At 43.2% G+C, this 21,821-nt stretch overlaps 1 protein-coding gene across 8 annotated transcripts in view; it reads left to right on the forward strand.

The window, feature by feature from the left end:
• Positions 1-21,519, forward strand: part of ADAD1 (adenosine deaminase domain containing 1) — a 551,435-nt gene extending 529,916 nt beyond the window's left edge. For 3 of the 8 annotated variants that reach the window (XM_029586923.1, XM_029586984.1, XM_029586949.1), the window contains one exon: positions 19,548-21,519. In XM_029586923.1, the coding sequence (XP_029442783.1) occupies positions 19,548-19,587 (40 nt within the window). In that variant the 3' untranslated portion in view covers positions 19,588-21,519. The remainder of the gene's footprint in view (positions 1-19,547) is intronic. The other 5 variants (XM_029585575.1, XM_029586651.1, XM_029586941.1 and 2 more) reach the window with 3 other exon arrangements.
• Positions 21,520-21,821: the final 302 nt, after the last annotated feature.

Genomic DNA, 21,821 nt, shown 5'->3' on the forward strand with positions numbered 1-21,821 from the left:
CCACATTTCCTCTTGCTGTTGAAGCTTAGAGCGATGTTGGAGTCACAGTAACTATGTGTATGTTTATTGAATAAGGGTATTATCTCCAGGCAGTAGCCGTCATTCTGGCGAGCCACCCACTCTTCATTGACGGCCTCTTGACTTTATGGATCTACAGTGTTTATCCCATGCCCCTTTGAAGTCCTTCACAGTTCTGGTCTTCACTACTTCCTCCGGAAGGGCATTCCAGGCATCTACCACCCTCTTCGTGAAGAAATACTTTCTGACATTGGTTCTGAATCTTCCTCCCTGGAGCTTTAAATCGTGACCCCCTGGTTCTGCTGATTTTTTTCCTACGGAAAAGGTTTGTCGTTGTCTTTGGATCATTAAAACCTTTCAAGTATCTGAAAATCTGTATCATATCACCTCTGCTCCTCCTTTACTCCAGGGTGTACATATTTAGATTCTTCAATCTCTCCTCATAAGTCATTTGATGAAGACCTTCCACCTTTTTGGTCGCCCTTCTCTGGACTGCCTCCGTCTTGTCTCTGTGCCTTTGGAGATACGGTCTCCAGAACTGAACACAATACTCCAGGTGAGGTCTCACCAAGGACCTGTACAAGGGGATAATCACTTCCCTTTTCTTACTCGATATTCCTCTCTCTATGCAGCCCAGCATTCTTCTGGCTTTAGCTATCGCCTTGTCACATTGTTTCGCCGACTTCAGATCATTAGACACCATCACCCCAAGGTCTCTCTCCTGCTCTGTGCACATCAGCCTTTCTCCCCCCATCGAATACAGTTCATTCAGATTTCCACTCCCCATATGCATGACTCTGCACTTCTTGGCTGCCATATCTTCGACCACTCTTCCAGCTTCCTTAAATCCCGTCTCATTCTCTCCACTCCTTCCGGTGTGTCCACTCTGTTGCAAATCTTAGTGTCATCCGCAAAAAGACATACCTTACCTTCTATCCCTTCCGCAATGTCGCTCACAAAGATATTGAATAGGACCGGTCCCAACACCGATCCCTGCAATACACCGCTTAAAACCGCTCTCTCTTCAGAGAGAGTTCCATTTACCATCACACATTGTCTTCTGACCGTCAACCAGTTTGCAATCCAGGCCATCACCTCGGCACTCACTCCTAAGCTTCTCATTTTATTCACCAGTCTCCTGTGCGGGACAGTGTCAAAAGCTTTGCTGAAATCCAAGTAGATGACATAGAGTGCTCTTCCTTGATCCAATTCCTTGGTTACCCAGTCAAAAAAGTCAATCAGATTTGTCTGATAGGATCTTCCAATGGTGAATCCATGCTGCCTCTGGTCCAGCAATTCTCCCGACTGTAGATAGTTCACTATTCTCTCTTTCAACAGTGACTCCATTACTTTTCCCACCACCGAAGTGAGGCTAACCGGTCTGTAGTTACCAGCCTCTTCTCTGTTCCCACTCTTGTGAAGCGGGACCACCACCGCTCTCCTCCAATCACTCGGCACCACTCCCGTTTCTAGGGATCTATTGAACAGGTCACACAGTGGACCCGCCAGCACATCTCTGAGCTCCCTCAGTATTCTGGGATGAACTTCATCAGGCCCCATGGCTTTGTCCACTTTCAGTTTCACCAGCTCTTCCCATACATTTTCTACTGTAAATGGAGTTACATCTACTCCATTCCCCTCCAGTTTCTTGTTAACTAGTGACGGTCCTTCTCCAGGGTCCTCTTTAGTGAACACAGAACTGAAGTATTCATTTAATATTTCTGCCATTTCTTCGTCTCTCTGCACACATTGATCCTTTCCACCTTTCAATTTCAATATACCACTTTGAACTTGTCTCTTTTCACTGATGTATCTGAAAAATGTTTTGTTACCACTCTTTACCTCCTTGGCAATCCTCTCTTCCGCTTGACTTTTTGCCATCTTGATTAATTTTTGTCTCCCTCAGTTCTACCAGATATTCTTCTTTGTGCTCCTCCTTTTGGGATTTTTTATGTTTCTTGAACGCTGTTCTTTTAGCCTTTATTTTGTCAGCCACCTCCTTTGAGAACCAGATAGGTTTCATTTTTCTTTTGCTTTTCTTTACTTTTCTAACATATAGATTAGTTGCCTTGGTAATTGCTCCTTTTAGATTGGTCCACTGTTGATCCACATCTCTCTCTTTAATGATCTCAAACTTTAGTTTGAGATCATTGAGGAGCTGGCATAGTGGGGTAGGGTAGAGGAAAGTGATGAGCCTTGAGGGACTTCTTGCTTCAGAGTATGAGAAACGGATATGGAGTCTCCTATCTTAACAGAGAACTTTCTGTTCGAGAGGTAAGATTTGAACCAGGCGAGGGCAAGGCCAAAGATGCCAATGTTTTCTAGGCGGGCAAGGAGGTGATTATGGCTGATGGTGTCGAAGGCCGATGAGATATCTAGGAGGGCGAGGAGGTAGTTGTGACCTTGGCCCATGCCTCTAAGGAGGTGGTCAGATAGGGTGAGGAGTAAGGATTCCGTGTTGAAAGTTTCCGGAAGCTGAACTGAGAGGCATGAAGGATCTCATGATTTTCTAGATACTCCGAGTTGTGTATTAACAACTCTTTCCATTAGTTTAGCGATAAGAGGGAGGTTAGAAATAGGGCGGAAGTTGGCAGGGTCTTTCGGGTCTAGGGAGGGCTTCTTTAAGACTACTGCATGCTTGAGTGCGTCAGGAACGGTACCATGTGAGAGTGAACAGTTGATAATGTCAGCTATAGCACTAGCTATGGAGTTGGGGATGGCCAGGAGGGCTTTGGGGGGAATGGTGTCACTGGGTTGGGAGGCAGGTTTAAGTTTTTTGAGTGTGTTTTCAATTTCTTTGGAGGAAGTGAGATCAAGAGCGTTCATTGCAGAGTGGGAGGGGGCAGGCGGTGAGGGAAGGGTTGGGGTAGAGGGGGAAACTTGAGAGGAGGTTTGCGATTTTACTCTGGAAGTAGGTAGCAAGTTCTTCACATTTGGAAGCTGTGTCAGAATTAAGTAAAGAAAGAGAGGGGTAGGTTTGGTAAGGCCAGAGACATAGGAGAATAGCGCTTTGGGGTTGAATCTATAATCATGTATTTTCTTAGCATAGAAGTCTCGTTTGTGTTTTAGGGTTGTAAGTCTGTAGTTATGTAGCGCCGTTTTGTAGCTGGAGGAGTGTTGTGGGGATGGGTCCTTACGCCATTTTCGCTCTTTTTGCCTGAGGTTATTTTTTAGGAGCTTAAGCTCTGCTGAGTACCATGGCTTTGTGGGTTTGGAGGTGGTGTTTATGACTCGCTTGGACATAGGGCAAAGTTTGTTGGTGATGTCTCCTGTAATATTGTTCCAGGAAGCTAATGCTGAGTCAGGATCAGAGCAGACTAGATTGGGTAGGGCGGTTGTAAAAGCAGCAGCTAGCTCGTAACTGGGGCAGGATTTTCTGGAAATTATGGTAGTGCGGTGGGCGATGTGGTGCTGGTGCGTTGGTGGAGCGAAGGCCTTCGATGATGTAGTGGTCTGACCAAGGAACTGGGGTGCAGGTGGGGGTGGAGATGGCAAGGACGTCAGAGTTGATGAACATCAGGTCAAGTGTGTGACCTGCTTTGTGTGTGGGAGAGGGTATGATCTGATTGAAGCCTATGGCGTGGAGAGACGTGATGAAGGTTTCACATGATGAGGAGGGGGATGGGGAGTCTGCGTGGAGATTAAAATCTCTGAGGATAATGGAGGGGATATCGGAATTAATCCATTCAACAATGAATTCGATAAGGGGTGAGGGGTTGGATTCAAGGAAAGCGGGAGGGGCGTATACCAAACAGATTTGTAGTTCAGCTGATCTGAAGAGGCCTATTTCAAGCTTGGGAGGGGGGTGATATGTGGATGGATTTGAGGTTAAGGTGTTTCTTGGCTGCAAGAAGGAGGCCTCCTCTTTTTTTAGGTCTGGGGATAGAGAATATCTCGTAGGAGGAGGTAGGGAGTCGGTTGATGAGTACGATATCTTTGTCTTTAAGCCATGTCTCAGTGACAGCACAGATGTCAGGTTTACGGTCTGAGTTATAAGAGGAAGGGGGGGTCACAGAGTGTTCTCAATAAATTGGGTTATTGTTCAATTTAGCAAATATTTTGCTGCATAGGGCATGGGGGGGAACAAGTGTGTTGGAAGGTACGTATCGCATGGGTGGCTGCAAACCTCCAGAGGAGGAAGATTCTGCAGGGAGGTGCAGAGATGCTACAGGATTTTTTTGGGGGCCACACCGGATTTCATAGTTTCTTTATTATTTTCATATGGGGGAGACACATAGCTTGGGAACAGATAGGGAGGGCATGTGATTCTATAATCGGGATGGCATTGTTAAGGTTATCTGTCATGCTAGGGAACCATACGCATGCAGGAGAATTCTGTGATTTTATATTGATGGGATAAATGGCGGCTAAATTACTTTCCCTAAATGTTAAAGGGCTCAATACACCCAGAAAGCGGTTGTTACTTAAGAGGGTGCTCCAAAGACAACATGCTGGTATTATATTTGTCCAGGAAACGCATGTGCGGAAGCATCATGAACGATTTTTGCAATTTCCAAAATTTCCTTTAACTCACTGGGCAGCTAGCTCAAAGGACCACAAATATGCTGGAGTGGGTATTTTGTTTGCGGCGACCTTAGTTCTTCATGTACAATCTAATGTTTATGACCCGAAGGGCAGGTATGTTCTTGTTAAAATTAAAGTAGGTAAACATATTATAACCTTGCTTAATGTATATTTCTCCAATACTCAACAAACCTCTTTTATTGCTACTCTTAATGACCTTCTGCAGAAACATTTGGAGAGAGATCTTGTCCTGGAAGACGATTTTAATTTTGTACAAAACCCATCTCTGGACTCTAGCTGTGGGAAAACGTCTGACCCACAAACACGCAGACAGTGGCAAATCTATATGGATGACTGGTGTATAACTGATATATGGAGAGCTAGACACCCTACCTCTCGCTCATACACTTTTTTTTTCTCTAACTCATATGGTACTTACACCAGGCTTGACCATTTCTTTATCTCAATGTCTCTACAAAATGTGGTCCAACATATGGACATTGACAATATAACGTAGTCAGACCATGCCCCAGTTTGGGTGGAGTGCTACTTTAAGGACATAGCATCGGGGTATCGCCCGTGGCGTCTTAACGAGAGTTTGATTAAAGACTCTGCCTTTGCTAAGCAGGTAGAGACCCTTTTAAAGGATTATTTTAAAGAAAACCAAACAGAGGGTATGTCTCCTTTAAAGATGTGGGAATGCTCCAAAGTGGTGGCAAGGGGTGAATGTATTGCCCGGGCCGCCCATTGCAATAAAGAACGAGAGAGCCAGCGTAAAGCGTGGTTATTAGAACTGTCGACATTAAGACAATCTCATAGCCGAACCAACTCGGGGACGATTTATCAAAATTTTGAGGGTTAAGGACCAGCTACGTCTTCATTAGAAGACGCTGCTGTCAGTTACCATCTCATGTTATTGAAACAACAATCTTTTGATGGGGGTAATAAGGCGGGAAAATACTTAGCCAAGCAACTCCGATCTGCCCAAGCCCAAACGGTGGTGGCCAAAATTCAAGGTGATCTGGGACAAATGATTACCACATCAGAGGGAATTCGCAACTCCTTCAGTGATTTTTACTCCCAGCTTTACTCCCTGGATTCCTCTATTAAAGAAGGAGAAATTGATGACTACTTGCAGACGGTACAATTACCAGCACTTACTGTAGCACATAGAATTTCTATACAAGCCCATTGAACCCGACGAAGTGCTAGCTGCTATTAAAAAAAATTAAAACCTGGAAAGGCCCAGGATTGGACGGGTATACTGGCACCTATTATCGTAAGTTTGCCTCATCATTAGTAGGCCCTTTGACAGCATTTAACTCCTTGCTGGGGGAAGCCTCCTTCACTAAAGAGTCAAACACAGCAGGCATTACAGTCCTGGCTAAACCTAGTCGAGATCCCTCCAAATGCAGTTCTTATCGCCCGATTTCCCTGATAAACATAGATTTGAAAATCCTGGCCAGAATTTTAGCAACTAGGCTGAATGGGGTTCTTCTTGCCCAGATAGACTGCGATCAGGTAAGCTTTGTACCAGGCCACTTAGCGGCGAACGATGTCCATAGAATAGTGGACATTATTGATTTAGTCAATCAAGACAAAATACCCGCAGTGTTACTTGCATTGGATGCTGAAAAAGCGTTCGATCTAGTTCATTGGGCGTTTCTCTTTAAGATATTACAGACCATAGGCTTTGGAGAGCCTTTCTTAGCTTGGATACGGAAGCTGTTTAAACAGCCATTTGCCAGGGTAAAGGCCAACGGTAGCTATGGGCCCTCCTTTGCAATACAAAGGGGGATGAGACAGGGCTGTCCATTGTCTCTGTTATTATTTGCCCTATTTTTAGAACCCTTTACCTCTAGAATTCAAGGGGTTGCAGATATGAGGTGTACCGGGTGGATCGACCCAATCCAAGATTTCCCTTTTTGCCGACTGTTATGTTTACCCTCACGGAACTAAAGTTATCCTTGCAAGGGGTAATGGAGGAGCTGAGAGGATTCTCTTCAGTTTCTGGTATGAAGGTTAACTTTGACAAGTCGGAGCTACTTAATCTAACTTTACCACCCAAGGAGGTACAGGAAATCAGACAACTCTTCCCATTTAGGTGGGCCACCTCATCTCTTAAGTATTTGGGGGTTTGACTAGGGCCCCAGACGAACCAATTGTTTGACTTAAATTAAAGACCTCTACTAGCATCCATTCAAGAAAATTTGGGAAAGTGGATGAGGCACACTTTTTTTCATGGCTGGGGAGACTGGCAATAATTAAAATGTTCTTCCTCGATTTCTATATTTTTTTTCACTACCATCCCCATTAGCATTCCCACGTCTATACTTAAAAAATGGCAGCAAATTATCTGTGACTTCATTTGGTGCAAACGGCCACCCCGGGTGGCAAGGGCCATTTTATTCCAATCTGAAATTAGGGAAGGTCTACAGCTACCTAACTTAACGTGGTATTATTGTGCTGCTCAGCTTTGGGCACTCATAGCCCTTCACCGTACACATGATATTCCTCAATGGGTACGCTTAGAGCAAGATTTATTAGACACATTCCCAATCTCAGCTATGCCATGGCAGCCCCGCCTAACATGGGGAGTTCTCAAACACTTTGCATATGCGCTGCACACTACCCTTCGGGTTTGACACAGGTGGAAATCTGTATTGGTGGGGCCTAAGAATCATTCTTTGATGTCTCATTTATTTACTAATACTGTATTGCCTGTGTCTGACTGTTCAATTGCATCCAAGCATTGGCTTGCAGCTGGAATTCAGCGCTTGTGACATGTAATATAGCAGGGATCCTGTTTAACTAGGGAACAACTTAGTGACTTATATCCGAGTGGTGATATAGACTTTGTACTGTATGCCAGGGTTTATTATTTTATTCATAAGGGAGCTAGGGGGAAGTCGGTACGGACAACTAACACCTTGTTTGAAACCTTTTGTCAACATGCTTCTTCCATTAAGGGTGTTATATCCAAAATATATGCTATATTTAATGGTAAAAAGATCGGTATGAATAAGTACAGATTACTCTGGGAATCAGACTTCCAGACGACCTTGGAAGATCATGACTGGGAGGTTATGTATTTCTTGGCACATAAATGTTCTGTCTCCTCTGGGTTGCAGGAAAACTGCTATAAAATACTATACCAATGGCACTACACACCGGTCTCCCTTCATAAATTTTTCCCTGTCATATCGGATCAATATTGGAGGGGATGTGGAGACTTGGGTACCTATTATCATATTTGGGTACCTATTATCAAAGTTTTTGGCGAATGGTTTTTCAGTGGCTCTCCCAATTACTTCATGTGCCTATAAATGCAAAACCTTGGCATACGCTTCTGGGTCTTCCCCCACAAGAATATCAAACAGACAAGCACAGGCTGATTCTGCAAGTTTTTATTGCAGCCAGAGCAGAAATAGCATCACACTGGAAATAAGTGAATACACCAATCATGGCTGATATTCAATATCAAAAACACTCTTATTATCAATTAGGTAGGTTAACTGCTATCCATCAGGATCATCTGGCGACATTTCAGAGCACTTGGGAACCTTATAAGTCTTGGTTGGATGCACAAATTCCACAATGACTCAGGCACTTAGTATGCCCACTACCATACCAATTGAATTTGATTTTCTTGTTGTAGGCCTAGCATCTTTCCTGCCATTGAACCAATTATGTTTCCCTGGTACTCTAGATCAGGGGTCCCCAACCACCGGTCCGTGGACCAGTACCAGGCCGTTGGGAGTATTTTGCCGGTCCGCAGCGCCGCTCTCCCTGGCTGCCGTTCATTGGCTGCTGCGGGGAGGCGGGGCGAGGCTGGAGACCCGCCTCCTCCAAACCCACACCCGAAAAGCAAATTAGTGCGTCGCGGCTGAGCGGTGAACTTTGTTGCCGGAACCACGCGGGCAGGAAGGAGGAGGAGCTTCAGCCATGTGCAGAAGAGGAGCATTGCGGCCCAAGAAGACCAGGACCGCTGCAGAGCAGGCCCAGAGGTGCGAGAGAGTCTGAGGGTCTGTAGAGTGTGTGTGTATGAGATGAGTTGAGTTGAGAGATTGTGTGTGAGAGTGAGGACCTGAATGTTTGCAGAGAGCATGTGAGAGCCTCTGTGTGTGTGAGAGAGACAGCATGTGTGTGAGAGAGACAGCATGTGAGAGTGAGAGCCTGTGCTTGAGCAAGACAGCATGTGGGAGTGAGAGAGAGCCTGTGTGTGTGAGACTGAGACAGCATGTGCCAGTGAGAGTCTGTGTGTGAGAGAGAGAGAAAGCATGTGAGAATGAGAACCTGACTGTGTATGTGATGTCAGAAGACAGATGGAGAGAAAAGAAATAGAAAAAAAGGCAATATAAAAGGAATTGGCAAAAAAATAAGAAAGGGAAGATGGGGAAAAAAAACCTGTGACCAACTAATTAGAAAACTAAGATCAGACAGCAGATGTGAAAAAAATAAATTACTTTTTATTGATTGGCACACTTTCTCTATGCGTATCTCACAATGTACGAGGCAGCAGAATATGCTTCAGTGCCAGTAGCAGCAATCAGCACCTCCCCAATAGCCACGTGGCAGCAGTGACAGTGGCAGCAGAAGAATGAGAGAGGCTCTGAGGTTGTGAGGGAGCCAGTGAGAACATGAGTGTGTATGAGAAAATCCAGGGGAGTAAGAGTTTGTGTGGGGGGTGTGTGTGGATGGGGAGAGAGTATCTTACAGCCTGAGAGTGTGTCAGTGTCTGAGAGTGAGAGCTAATGGTTGGGTATAAGAGCATGAATGTGTATGTATGTGACAGTGTATCTGTGAGAGAGAATGGACATTCTGAACCTATGGTGAGTTGTCACATTCACATTATAAATGTCATAATTAAATGATAAGTATGCACTAAAATCCAACCCCATCCATAACCCCGTCCCACATGACCAAAGCCCCGCCCATGCCCTACCCCCAGCCTGCCTTGCCGAGCCATGGAAAAATGGTCTTGCTTGAAGCTGGTCCCTGGTGCAAAAAAGGTTGGGGACCACTGCTCTAGATCACATTACTGGCTTCCTTACATAACCATACCAATATTTACTTGATGGTTATTTACCTGCTATTTACCTACTTGTTTACATGCCAACTTGATTCCCTGTGTACATGCTTACCTGATTACTAGCTTATTGCCCACCGGATTGTCTCCATGATCCCAAGTGGTTTTACTTAATTTTGCTTAATTTAAAGTTTATCTTATTTTATTCTACGCTCTTCTAATCCTCAAGCCATTTTCAATAATTACAAGTTTTTTCAATAGTTGTAAGTTTCCTCTATTGCGCATGAACCACGATTATATCCGGTTGTGTCTGGGGGGGGGAGGGACCATAATGCTAAGATGCTGCTTTGTTGTTGCTTTGATTTTGCCATTATGTCATTGTTTCATCACTATGTTTAGTGCATTTGCTCATTTATTGTTATCTGGCATTTGACTATGTACTGTTTACTTCACTGTACTTGTGATTTGACAATAAAAAAAAAATTAAACACAAAAAAAAAGATATAGCAGAATTAGAAAAACATACAGCGAAGGGTGACCAAAATGATAGAAGGGATAGAACAATTACCCTATGAGGAAAGGCTATATAGGTTAGGACTCTTCAACTTGGAGAAGAAATGGCTGAGGGGAGATATAATAGAGGTCTGTAAAATAATGAGTGGAATGGAACATTAATCAGCTGTTTACTTTTTCAAAAAGTACAAAGACCAGGGGGGACACAATGAAGTTACTAGGTGATACATTTAAAACTCTATAGTCTGGTATATCTTAAAATAGTTTACACCCGCTATAATGAATTCAGAATTCTGCTGAATATCTTCTGACTGGGACTCGCCTAAGAAAGCACATCACACTGGTACTCAATTCGTTATATTGGTTGCCAGTACAATGTCAAATTCAATATAAAGCATCTGTTATACACAATCTTTAAGTAGCTCTGATATGACTGAAGGGGGCGCTGTGGCATGCAGCTGGGTGGTGCCGGCTGTTAGCTGTAGCGAATAAAACATTCTGTTCTTGCTGTCTGTAGTCTCCCACATGTGTGATTGACTTTATCCCAGGACAAGCAGGATGCTAGTCCTCACATATGGGTGACGTCACTGACGGAGCCCTGAAGCGGGAAGCTTTCTGTCAAAGTTTCTAGAAACTTTTGACTGGCCCTGTGAGGCCACTGAGCATGCCCAGCATGCTATGATATTCTCTGCCACAGGTGTCTCTCTTCAGTCTTCGTCTTTCCGCGCTGCAGTTTGCATCGCGGGTATAGGAGCCGTTGAGAAATTTCTCAACAATTTCTGACTGAAAAGTCAAATAATAAGATATTCTCTCTCACATTTTCTCTCAAGGGGTTTACTTCTTCACCGGCTGGTGAGTACCTCGGTCTCAAATTAATTTTTCTAGAAAACTTTTTTCTCATATTTTCCGTTCTCTGCCTCGACGGCTGTCTATCGCACTATGGCTACCGGTTTTAAAAAATGTCCGGTATGCGCACGGAAAATGTCCCTTACTGATCCGCACCTCGAGTGCGTTTTATGTCTCGGCGAAAATCATGACGTTCAAAATTGTCCGCAATGTGCCAAAATGACGCCAAAAACAAGAAAATGTAGGCTGGAAAAAATGGAACATTTATTCCACCTCCAGTTAATGCCGTCGCCTTCCACTTCCTCAAAGTCTCCGGCCAGAGCGAAGCAGCAGCTACTGCTTAAAAAATCCATCAGGGGACCGTCGGGGGATCACTCCTCGTCCTCGTCCACCTCGACTAAATCCGTCGAGCCACAGAAAGAAAAACATAAACATCGACATCGAAGGTCGTCTACGTCTGAATCTACATCCCAGGATCCGTCGACGGCAAATCGGCCATGCTCAGAGGAAACCTCGGTGTCTGGGCCTCCTCCGATCTCGACGCCGGAACCCCTGCAGGGCCCTGCAGTGGTTCCAACACCTCAGCCCTCCCTACCGCTTACAACTGCTCTCACACCAGCAGTTGTAACGCCGGAATTATCTGATATCATCGGACAAGCGATTTCACAGGCTTTGAGGGAACAATTAATTCCGACCTCGTCGATGCCGATGCTTCAAGCATCGATGCCGGCAAATTTGCCGATGCCGGTGGGACCACCGATGCCGGTGTCTGCCATGACGCCGAGGACACTGAAGGAATCGACGTCAACACCAAGAATTCTAACTTCGACGTCCATATATGCGCAGCTACCATCCACGACTTCGATATCAATGCCCATGTTGCCTCCATCAACTACGAGACCACTCTCAATGTCTATGTCGAGGCAACCATCAGCGCCATCGAGGACATCAACAATAGATGTCGAGGATGTTCAGGACTTGCCATCCTTTCACCATCTACTTCAAAAATACCAGGATGTCCTTCACACCATGCCTAAAAAGCCTACAGAACAGGTGTTTTCATCTGAACCCACTGATGATCCACTACCAGGTCCATCAGGACTCCATCTGCCTCATAAAACTACACCAAAACATATGTATGGGCAGGAAGAAGAGGATTCCTGGGATAGTCAGGATACAGAATCCTCCTCTGAGGACTTTATGTCTGATCTCTCACCTCCAGAACCAAGAAAGAAGTCCCCACCTGAAGACCTCTCTTTCTCTAACTTCATACAGGATATGGCAGACACCATCCCATTTAAATTGGAAGCTGAGCAAGACTTAAGGCAACACACTTTAGAAGTGCTGCAGTTTGTGGATCCCCCCAAACAAGTTTTGGCTATATCAATACACGAGGTGCTTTTAGACTTACAACATCGTATCTGGGAGCACCCATCCACAGTGTCAGCTGTAAACAAGAGAGTGGATTCATCTTATTTGGTACAATCAACTCCAGGGAACCAAAAGACACAACTACCACATCAATCTGTGGTAGTTGAATCTGCACAGAAAAAATCAAAAAGAATCCGGCCTCATTCCTCCAACCCACCTGGCAAGGATCATCGCTTCCTTGATTCTTTGGGAAGGAAGATCTACCAATCTTCAGTGCTAAATTCCAGAATCTCTGCATACCAGCTGTACATGACACAGTATCAGAGAAATTTATGGAAACAGATGGAGGAACTCACCAACTCACTACCTGAACAGCTTCAACAACCTGCACAAGCCATAATACATAAAGGCCTGGAAGCAGGGAAACACGAGGTAAGAGCGGCCTATGACAGTTTCGATACTGCCTCCAGAACTGCAGCTGTGGGCATTGCTGCACGTAGATATGCATGGCTCAAGGCTTCTGACCTCAGGCCTGAGGTACAGGAAAAACTTGTTGATCTTCCATGCAAGGGAGACAACCTATTTGGAGAAAAAGTTCAGGAGGCAGTCTAACAACTGAAGGATCACACAGAGACTTTACGTCAATTGTCCCAAATGCCTCAAGATCCTTCCACACAGCCTCCTCGCCGACTTCCTCGCAGGGAAACAAGGAGGCCTTATTATAGGCCACGCAGATACTACTCCCAAACATCTCAGGGTAGATCTACCAGACCTCAACTGCAACGCACCCAAGCTAGACAACCAAGGGCAGCCCGTGCTCAGCCCCCACCTCAGACAGGCCCTGCTACTGGGTTTTGAGATACTGCCCAGAGAACAAGCCACTCGTTTAAACCCTCACACACAAATCCCAGTGGGTGGAAGAGTGTCCCATTTTTACACACACTGTGGCAGACAATAACAGACCAATGGGTGCTCTCTATAGTGGCTCAAGGTTACAAACTCAATTTCCTGTCAATTCCACCAGAATTTCCACCGAGAGCCTTCCCACAACAAGAATCTCAACTAATTCCTCTACAAGCAGAATTGTCCTCCCTTCTGAAGCTCAGGGCAATACAGTTAGTGCCCCAATCTCAGAAGAGAAGAGGATTCTACTCCCGTTACTTCCTCATTCCAAAGAAAACAGGAGGCCTACGCCCTATCCTAGACCTAAGAAATCTCAACAAATTTCTAAAGAAAGAAAGGTTCAGGATGGTTTCTCTAGGCACCATGCTTCCACTTCTTCAAAAAGGAGATTGGCTTTGTTCTCTGGATCTTCAGGATGCTTATACTCACATCCCAATATACCCTCCTCATCGCAAGTTCCTGCGCTTCATAGTAGGTCATCAACACTTCCAATACAGAGTCCTTCCCTTCGGACTCACCTCTGCTCCCAGAGTGTTCACAAAGTGTCTAGCAGTCATTGCAGCACACCTACGCAAACAAGGTGCTCATGTATTCCCATACCTAGACTGGCTCATCAGAAGTCAGTCTCTACAAGGAGCTCTCGATTCTCTCAATCAAACAATTACAACACTGCATTCAGTGGGATTCCTGATCAATTATCAAAAATCTCATCTCACACCAGTACAACTGCTTCAATTCATAGGAGCAGAATTGAACACCAACCTGGCAAGAGCTTTTCTACCAGAGGACCGGGCAGAAACAATCTCATTACTAGCAAGGTGGCTCACATCACAAACACATGCAACAGCTCACCAGTTTCTAACTTTGCTAGGCCACATGGCCTCTACAGTTCACGTCACACCCATGGCACGTCTAGCCATGAGAATAACACAATGGACTTTAAGATCACAATGGATCCAAGCCATTCAACCATTAAATACTCAGATTCAAGTAACCCACCAACTACATTCTTCTCTGCTATGGTGGGTGAACAAGGACAATTTGCGCAAGGGCCTACCCTTTCAACCACCAGTTCCACAAATAACTGTGACTACAGATGCATCCACCTTGGGTTGGGGAGCTCATATAGGCAATCTCCAAACACAAGGAACTTGGACAAAACTCGAAGCAACATTTCAAATCAATTTTCTGGAACTTCGAGCTATATGTTATGCTCTACATGCCTTCAAGGACTGCCTTACAAACAAGACTGTTCTATTCCAAACGGACAACACAGTAGCCATGTGGTACATCAACAAACAAGGAGGGACAGGTTCGTACCTCCTTTGTCAAGAGGCAGCTCAGATATGGGGTTGGGCCTTGAACAACTCCATGTTTCTCAAGGCCACTTACCTAGCAGGCATTCACAATGTAGTGGCGGACAGACTCAGTCGTCAATTCCAACCACACGAATGGTCACTAGATCCCACAGTAGTGACCAGGATATTTCAACGTTGGGGACAGCCAACAGTAGACCTCTTTGCATCACATCTGAATCACAAAGTGGACAACTACTGTTTCCTATACAACCTGATCAACAGGCCAGCCAAGGACGCATATGCTCGCCCTTGGAACTCAGGCCTACTCTACGCGTATCCTCCAATACCGCTCATTACCAAAACTCTAGTGAAGCTACAACAGGACAAGGGGACCATGATACTCATAGCCCCATATAGGCCTCGACAAGTATGGTTTCCCACACTTCTAGACCTTTCAGTCAAGGATCCCATCGCCTGGGAGTAGCTCCCACTCTCATAACTCAGGATCAGGGTCGGTTGCGCCATCCCAACCTCCAATCCCTATCACTGACAGCTTGGATGTTGAAAGCTTGATCTTACAACCACTCAATCTTTCATCCAATATATCCCAAGTGCTTATAGCTTCACGTAAACCTTCCACATGGAAGAACTATGCTTCCAAATGGAAGAGGTTCACTTTATGGTGCAAGCAAAATGACATTAATCCTTTCACTTGCCCTACAAATTCTTTACTAGACTACTTGTACCATCTTTCAGAATCTGGTCTCCAGACTTTATCTGTAAGAGTGCATTTAAGTGCAATTTCAGCTTACCATAATCAGGTAGCAGATGCACCTATCTCTACACAACCTCTTGTTAGCAGATTTATGAAAGGTTTAACTCACCTCAAACCACCAATTAGACACCCAGTCACACAATGGGATCTAAATTTGGTTTTATCAAGACTCATGCGTTCTCCTTTTGAACCCATAGATTCCAGTGATCTAAAATTCCTTACATGGAAGACCATCTTCCTCATAGCCATTACATCAGCTAGAAGGGTTAGTGAGTTACAAGCACTTGTCACATATGAACCTTACACTAAGTTCTTACATGACAGAGTGGTTCTCCGTACTCATCCTAAATTCCTCCCTAAGATAGTCACGGAATTCCACTTAAACCAATCTATAGTTTTACCCACATTCTTTCCAAGGCCTCAATCTCACCAGGGAGAAGAGGGCCTTGCACACCTTGGATTGCAAGCGTACTCTGTCTTTCTACTTAAACCGCACTGCAGTCCACAGGAAATCCAATCAACTCTTTGTTTCCTATGACCCAAACAAACCAGGTAAAGCAGTGGGTAAACATACTCTATCCATTTGGCTAGCAGATTGCATACAATTTTGTTATGAACAAGCAGCCCTTCCTCTCCAAGGGCGAGTAAAAGCACACTCAGTAAGGGCAGTGTCAACTTCAGTAGCACACTATCGTTCAGTGCCAATACTTGACATATGCAAAGCAGCAACATGGAGCTCTCTTCACACATTTGCAGCTCATTACTGCTTGGACAAGCAAGGAAGACAAGATTCAAACTATGGACAGTCTGTCTTAAAGAACTTGTTTCCAGTTTAATCCCAACTCCTTCTACAACCAACCTGCTGAGATCTTCGACTGACTCATTTCAACAACAATACTTCACTGTTGCTTCCATACAAAATGAGTCAGCCTCTAGCTTGCTAATCACCCAATCATTGAGGCGCTCACAGAAGATCTCCATAAATTAGATCTCACTGATGCCAACTCGGCCTATCTTACTTGGCATCAACTCACCAGCTGCATTGCAAATCGACTCTGCCCTCTACTAACAAAAGAGATCAGCTCAGATAAGAAAGATAAAAAACCATGGTACACCACGGACCTTAGAAATATGAAACGCGAACTCCGTAAACTGGAAAAGAGGTGGCGTAGAAACCAAGACTCAACACATCTACAAAAATACAAATCCCTACTCCACAAGTATCGTAAAACAACTGATGAAGCCAAGAAAAACTTCTACACAGCAAAAATTCATCAATACCAGTTCAATCCGCGTGCCCTCTTCCAATATGTTTCTAACATAATTTCCCCCCCAATAAATATCAACCCTGAAAATGAGGATATAAATAAATGAGAGAAACTAGCCTCCTATTTCCACGACAAGATTGCTAATATCATGGTTCGCTTTACCTCTCCTTCTCTGCCGGTATCCTTATTGCCCACAAGCACCATGAGCTCATCACCCACACTCTCAAATTTTGAAACCTCAACGGCATCAGAAATTGAAGCAATTCTAAAAAAAATCAAACCTGCATTGCACCCAATTGATATCATGCCAACAAAAACACTCCTTGCCATTCCTACTAGGATTGCCCCCTCTATTTCTAACATCATCAACAAATCCATAACGGATGGTGTTTTTCCTACGCAACTCAAACACGCAATAATAAAGCCCACACTCAAAAAATCTGATCTGGATCCCTCCGAACCTGCTAACTATCGGCCAGTCTCGAACCTCCCGTTATTGTCTAAAATCTTAGAGAAAGTCATTAACAAACAACTCACAGACTTTCTAGACGAAAATCGATTACTCTTCCCTTCACAATATGGTTTCCGTAAGAACCATAGCACTGAAACTCTGCTTGTGTCCCTATCAGACTCTATACTAAAAACCCTAGATACTGGTCACTCTTATTTACTGGCGCTACTTGATATTTAGTCTGCGTTTGACACTGTCAACCACAATACCCTTCTTTCTCTCCTCTCACAAATTGGCATCACTGGCACTGCCTTATGCTGGATCCAATCTTTCCTGAAAGACAGGACATACAGTGTCAAGATGGGACACCAAACGTCAAAACCCAGAAATTTTTCACAAGGTGTCCCACAAGGTTCCTCTTTATCATCTACTCTATTCAACGTTTACCTATCTCCTCTTTGTCGACTTCTGGTGAAACTGGATCTCCGTCATTTCATATACGCCGATGACGTACAGATCCTCATCCCCATCATGATTCACTCGTTAATGCACTGAAAACTTGGGATTCGGCCCTTGCTGAAATAAAAAATCTACTCACAGAAAACTTTCTTGCAATAAGCACTACCAAGACAGAACTTCTCATCATAACGCCTCACAAGAACATCGCCGCTAACACCACTCCTCTCTCAACATCAGACCATCCCCAATTGCAGCAAGTCCGCAGCCTTGGCGTTATGATTGACAATCACTTTTCCTTAAAGAATTTCATCTCAGCCACAATCAAAAATGGTTTCTTCAAGCTACATACGCTAAAAAGAATTAAACCTCTCTTACATTCACAGGACTTCCAGACTGTGTTACAAGCCACAATACTGCCGAAACTAGACTACTGTAACGCCTTACTACTAGGTCTCCCGAAAAACACAATTCAACCATTACAGATGCTACAAAACTCTGCTGCTCGCTTACTCACCAATACTCGCCGACATGAACACATCACTCCAGCTCTCATGTTCCTGCACTGGCTTCCTGTAGCTTACAGGATTACATTTAAAGTACTCTCCCTCATCCATAAATCAATACATAACCAAGAGATGCAATGGTTTTCCGATCAGTTTATATTCCGTACATCTAATAGACCAATAAGAAATATCCACCAAGCTAAACTTGCTTCTCCTCCTCTTAAACACATCAAACACGTGTCCACAACAGACCGTACTTTCTCCATAGCTGGTATCAACATCTGGAACAAAATGCCCCAGGACTTGCGTCTCGAATCCTGCCACAAAACTTTCAAACAAAACCTCAAAACCTGGTTGTTCGAACAAGCTTTCACGCAATGATCATCGATTAATCTGAAATGCCGTTTTCTTGTTTACTTTTCACTAGCACCCTGTTCCTTTTTCTCTCCCCTATGTTCGTTTCAATTTGCTAATTTCTCTGTTCACCCTTTACACCTTCTCTCTCTATGTGCAATATTTGTGACTTGACATTAACTAATGGAATAGGCCTTTAACAGGTTAACTGCATATTATCTCTCCTGCTTTGTTATTGAATTAGAATATGCATTTGTTCTTTATAGTTAAAGGAGTTATATTATGTACTCCTGAAATCTGTTATTTATGTAAAGCCTGTTGCTGTCATTTGTTTACATCCTGTAAAGCCTGTTGCTAATTTATTGTTTACTGTAAACCGAGGTGATGTATATCTTTACAAGCCGCGGTATATAAGAATCACTAAATAAATAAAATATGTGAGGACTAGCATCCTGCTTGTCCTGGGATAAAGCAAAATTGCTTACCTTGTAATAGGTGTTATCCCAGGACAGCAGGATGTAGTCCTCACAGAACCCACCCGCCACCCCGCGGAGTTGGGCCTCATACTTTTTTATTATTTTATTTTTGCTAACGCATTTGCTATATAAGAGACTGAAGAGAGACACCTGTGGCAGAGAATGTCATGGCATGCTGGGCATGCTCAGTGGCCTTACAGTGCCAGTCAAAAGTTTCTAGAAACTTTGACAGAAAGCTTCCCGCTTCAGGGCTCCGTCAGTGACGTCACCCATATGTGAGGACTACATCCTGCTGTCCTGGGATAACACCTATTACAAGGTAAGCAATTTTGCTTATTCTTCTGTCCACAGACCATTACCAGTTAGAGGTTAACTACAATGCTCATCTACTGTAATAGCATTTTAAATATGCATTTCTCTGATACTGGACATTTGTTTTCATGAGATAAATATACAATTGTCAGTTTTATAACCTGCCATGAAGAGGAGTTGTCCTGCTTACCAGAAAATACATATTTTGACAGTGTGACTTGAGAGATTTGGCAAGAGATGCTGTTTGAACCCACTCCTACAGTATGTTGATACTTGCTTGCCCAGGCTCTTCTAGGTTTTCAAAAAGCTTATCTAAGAGTTTCCTTCTATTCTGTATCTATGGAAAAATCCTTTGCATCAAACAGGCCTAAAGTTGGCAGTTGTTTAATTGTGACTGTAATATATAAAACTAATAATTTTGTACTATTTATTCCTTTACATGTTTAGATTGCATCTTTGTCCTACCAAGAAGCAAAATATTTACTGAAATCCTACTTGGAGCAACAAGGCTTTGGTTCCTGGATTGTGAAGTCGTCAAACATAGAACAGTTCAAAATGTGATGCAAGAAATTGAAATGCTAGTTTATTGAACATTCGAATAAAATATGTAGATATTGTTTGACAATCTTAAATTGGGCCAAGATGTATTATTTTCCATTTTCAGATCACTGTGATTTGCGATAGCACCAAGTAAAATTCACAAATATACATTTATTGGTATAAAGCAGCGAATGCCACTATTATAGTGTGTGGAAAATATCATATACAAAATAAGTGGAAGTATTGTAACAAGTGTATATCTCTTCATTTGTATAAGTGATATTGATGGTAGCAACTGAGTTTCTTATTTCTTTTTGTAGATTCTTTCAAAGTTAGTAATGGAGGAGTTTTAAGTAATCCTTATTTTTGTATTGTGAATTTTTTTGTCCATTAAATAAGTGCATCCCATAAAACATACTCAGTTTCTAGTACTCCGCTGCCCTGGGAGATTTTTCTTTAGATGGCCATCATTGAGATCACTGTACTACCATACCAGTTTGTATTGATTTTAAATGTAACTAGTAGAAATATAATAATGTGATTATACACATTATCAAATACTTGTAAACAGGCCCGTTTTTCATTAGGGCAAATAGGCCTGTCCCTAGGGATGCTGTGGCAAAATTAGTTCCTTCTCTGCAGGGTAACCCTTTCTCAACAGCCTCAGTCTTAGCTGCATCCCATCAGACCTGCCCCCTTAAAGGCAAAGAAGCAAGAGTGGTGCTTGAGAGAGAGGACTGCCCCATAGAGGAAGGAGCACCCCTTTTATTGTGATGTATCCAGAGAAACCTCTCTCTCTCTCCCTGTGCATAGGGGTACTTGCAAGGTAAATCCAGCCCTGCTTGTAAATCATGTTTGGACACTTGTCCAAGGAAAGATAATCAAGACAGTGTGTTGATATTACAAGTTAATGTTGCACTCTGAAGCACTCTTGTGCAGTGATGCATAATGTGTGGCTTCAGAGACTATTTTTCAGTTGGGCTGGGGTTTTTTAATTACAAAATTGATAACTCCAAATAAAGAGAAACCTGTATCTAAGGGTTAAAGATATTAAAGGTTTTTGTGAGTCATGTCATTACTGAAATGACAAGATTATCAGTATTTTACTATAAGAATTGAGCTGAAATTCTGGCAGTGATTGCATTTAAGCTAAATGTGCAATTTTTCATTTTGGTGGATATTGAATATTTTTACATGGGTAAATGTTTACTTGCATAAATATTGTTCTCCCTCTCCTTCTCTCCACCCCACCTATGTGGGTACATTTATCCAATGGAAAAAGGGGCAGGGACAGGTCAGAGGAATGAAAGTATGTATAATGATTTCACCTGCTCCCATGCATTTGCAAAGTACATGGGTACTTTTCAAAGGGAAACCCCATAAAGGTATCTAGCCCAGTATTGGGTCAGAAGTAAAACTTTTTCCCATACACACAGGGACTGTTTTCAGTTTTTATTTTATTTTTCTTGGAAATTTCAATGTTTTATAACAAAAAAATGTGTGGAAGAATGACTTTGTTATAACAAACAGGAACAAAAAATCCATATAAAAGTCTTTGAAATTCCCAAGAAAAATAAAATAACTGAAAACTGTCCCTTCATACACAAACTAGGGAAAACCCTTTAGTACACCCGTCCCATTCTGTATAAAAATGGAAAAAAGAACTCTTAAATTAGAACATGCCAGCAGTGTTGACCCTTGCTGAAATCTTACCATGGTATGTTATTCCATAAGCCCCATACTAGAAGCAACAGCATCTAAAATCAGCCCCTGAAAATTATGCAAGAGTAAGACACATGCTAATATACATTGTAGGAAGCAGTGTTTGACAAATTAGATTTGTTCACTTCCTTAACCAAAATTAGTATGCCTGTTTTGTTTTGTTTTTGGGGGGGGGGGGGGGGGGAGCCAGGGAAGGTTTTTTGTAATAAACAGCTAGAATTACTAAAGGGGTTTGTTTTTTTTCCTGTTTTGTCTCTGTTGGGAAAAATGTTTAGTACATCTGGCCCTAAATGACTGAATGTATTTTATGGTGAAGATAATGTGTACCATAGTTAGGAAAAGAGTACACAGGTTTTATTAGTTATGCTGGAGTTACAGATACTAATGTTTCAAAGCACAGTATCAGAATCTTCAGCAAGTCATTGGAAATCCCATAGTTATAGAATCAAAAGCGTTCAT

Source organism: Rhinatrema bivittatum, chromosome 1, assembly GCF_901001135.1.
Source record: "Rhinatrema bivittatum chromosome 1, aRhiBiv1.1, whole genome shotgun sequence".
Taxonomy (NCBI): domain Eukaryota; kingdom Metazoa; phylum Chordata; class Amphibia; order Gymnophiona; family Rhinatrematidae; genus Rhinatrema; species Rhinatrema bivittatum.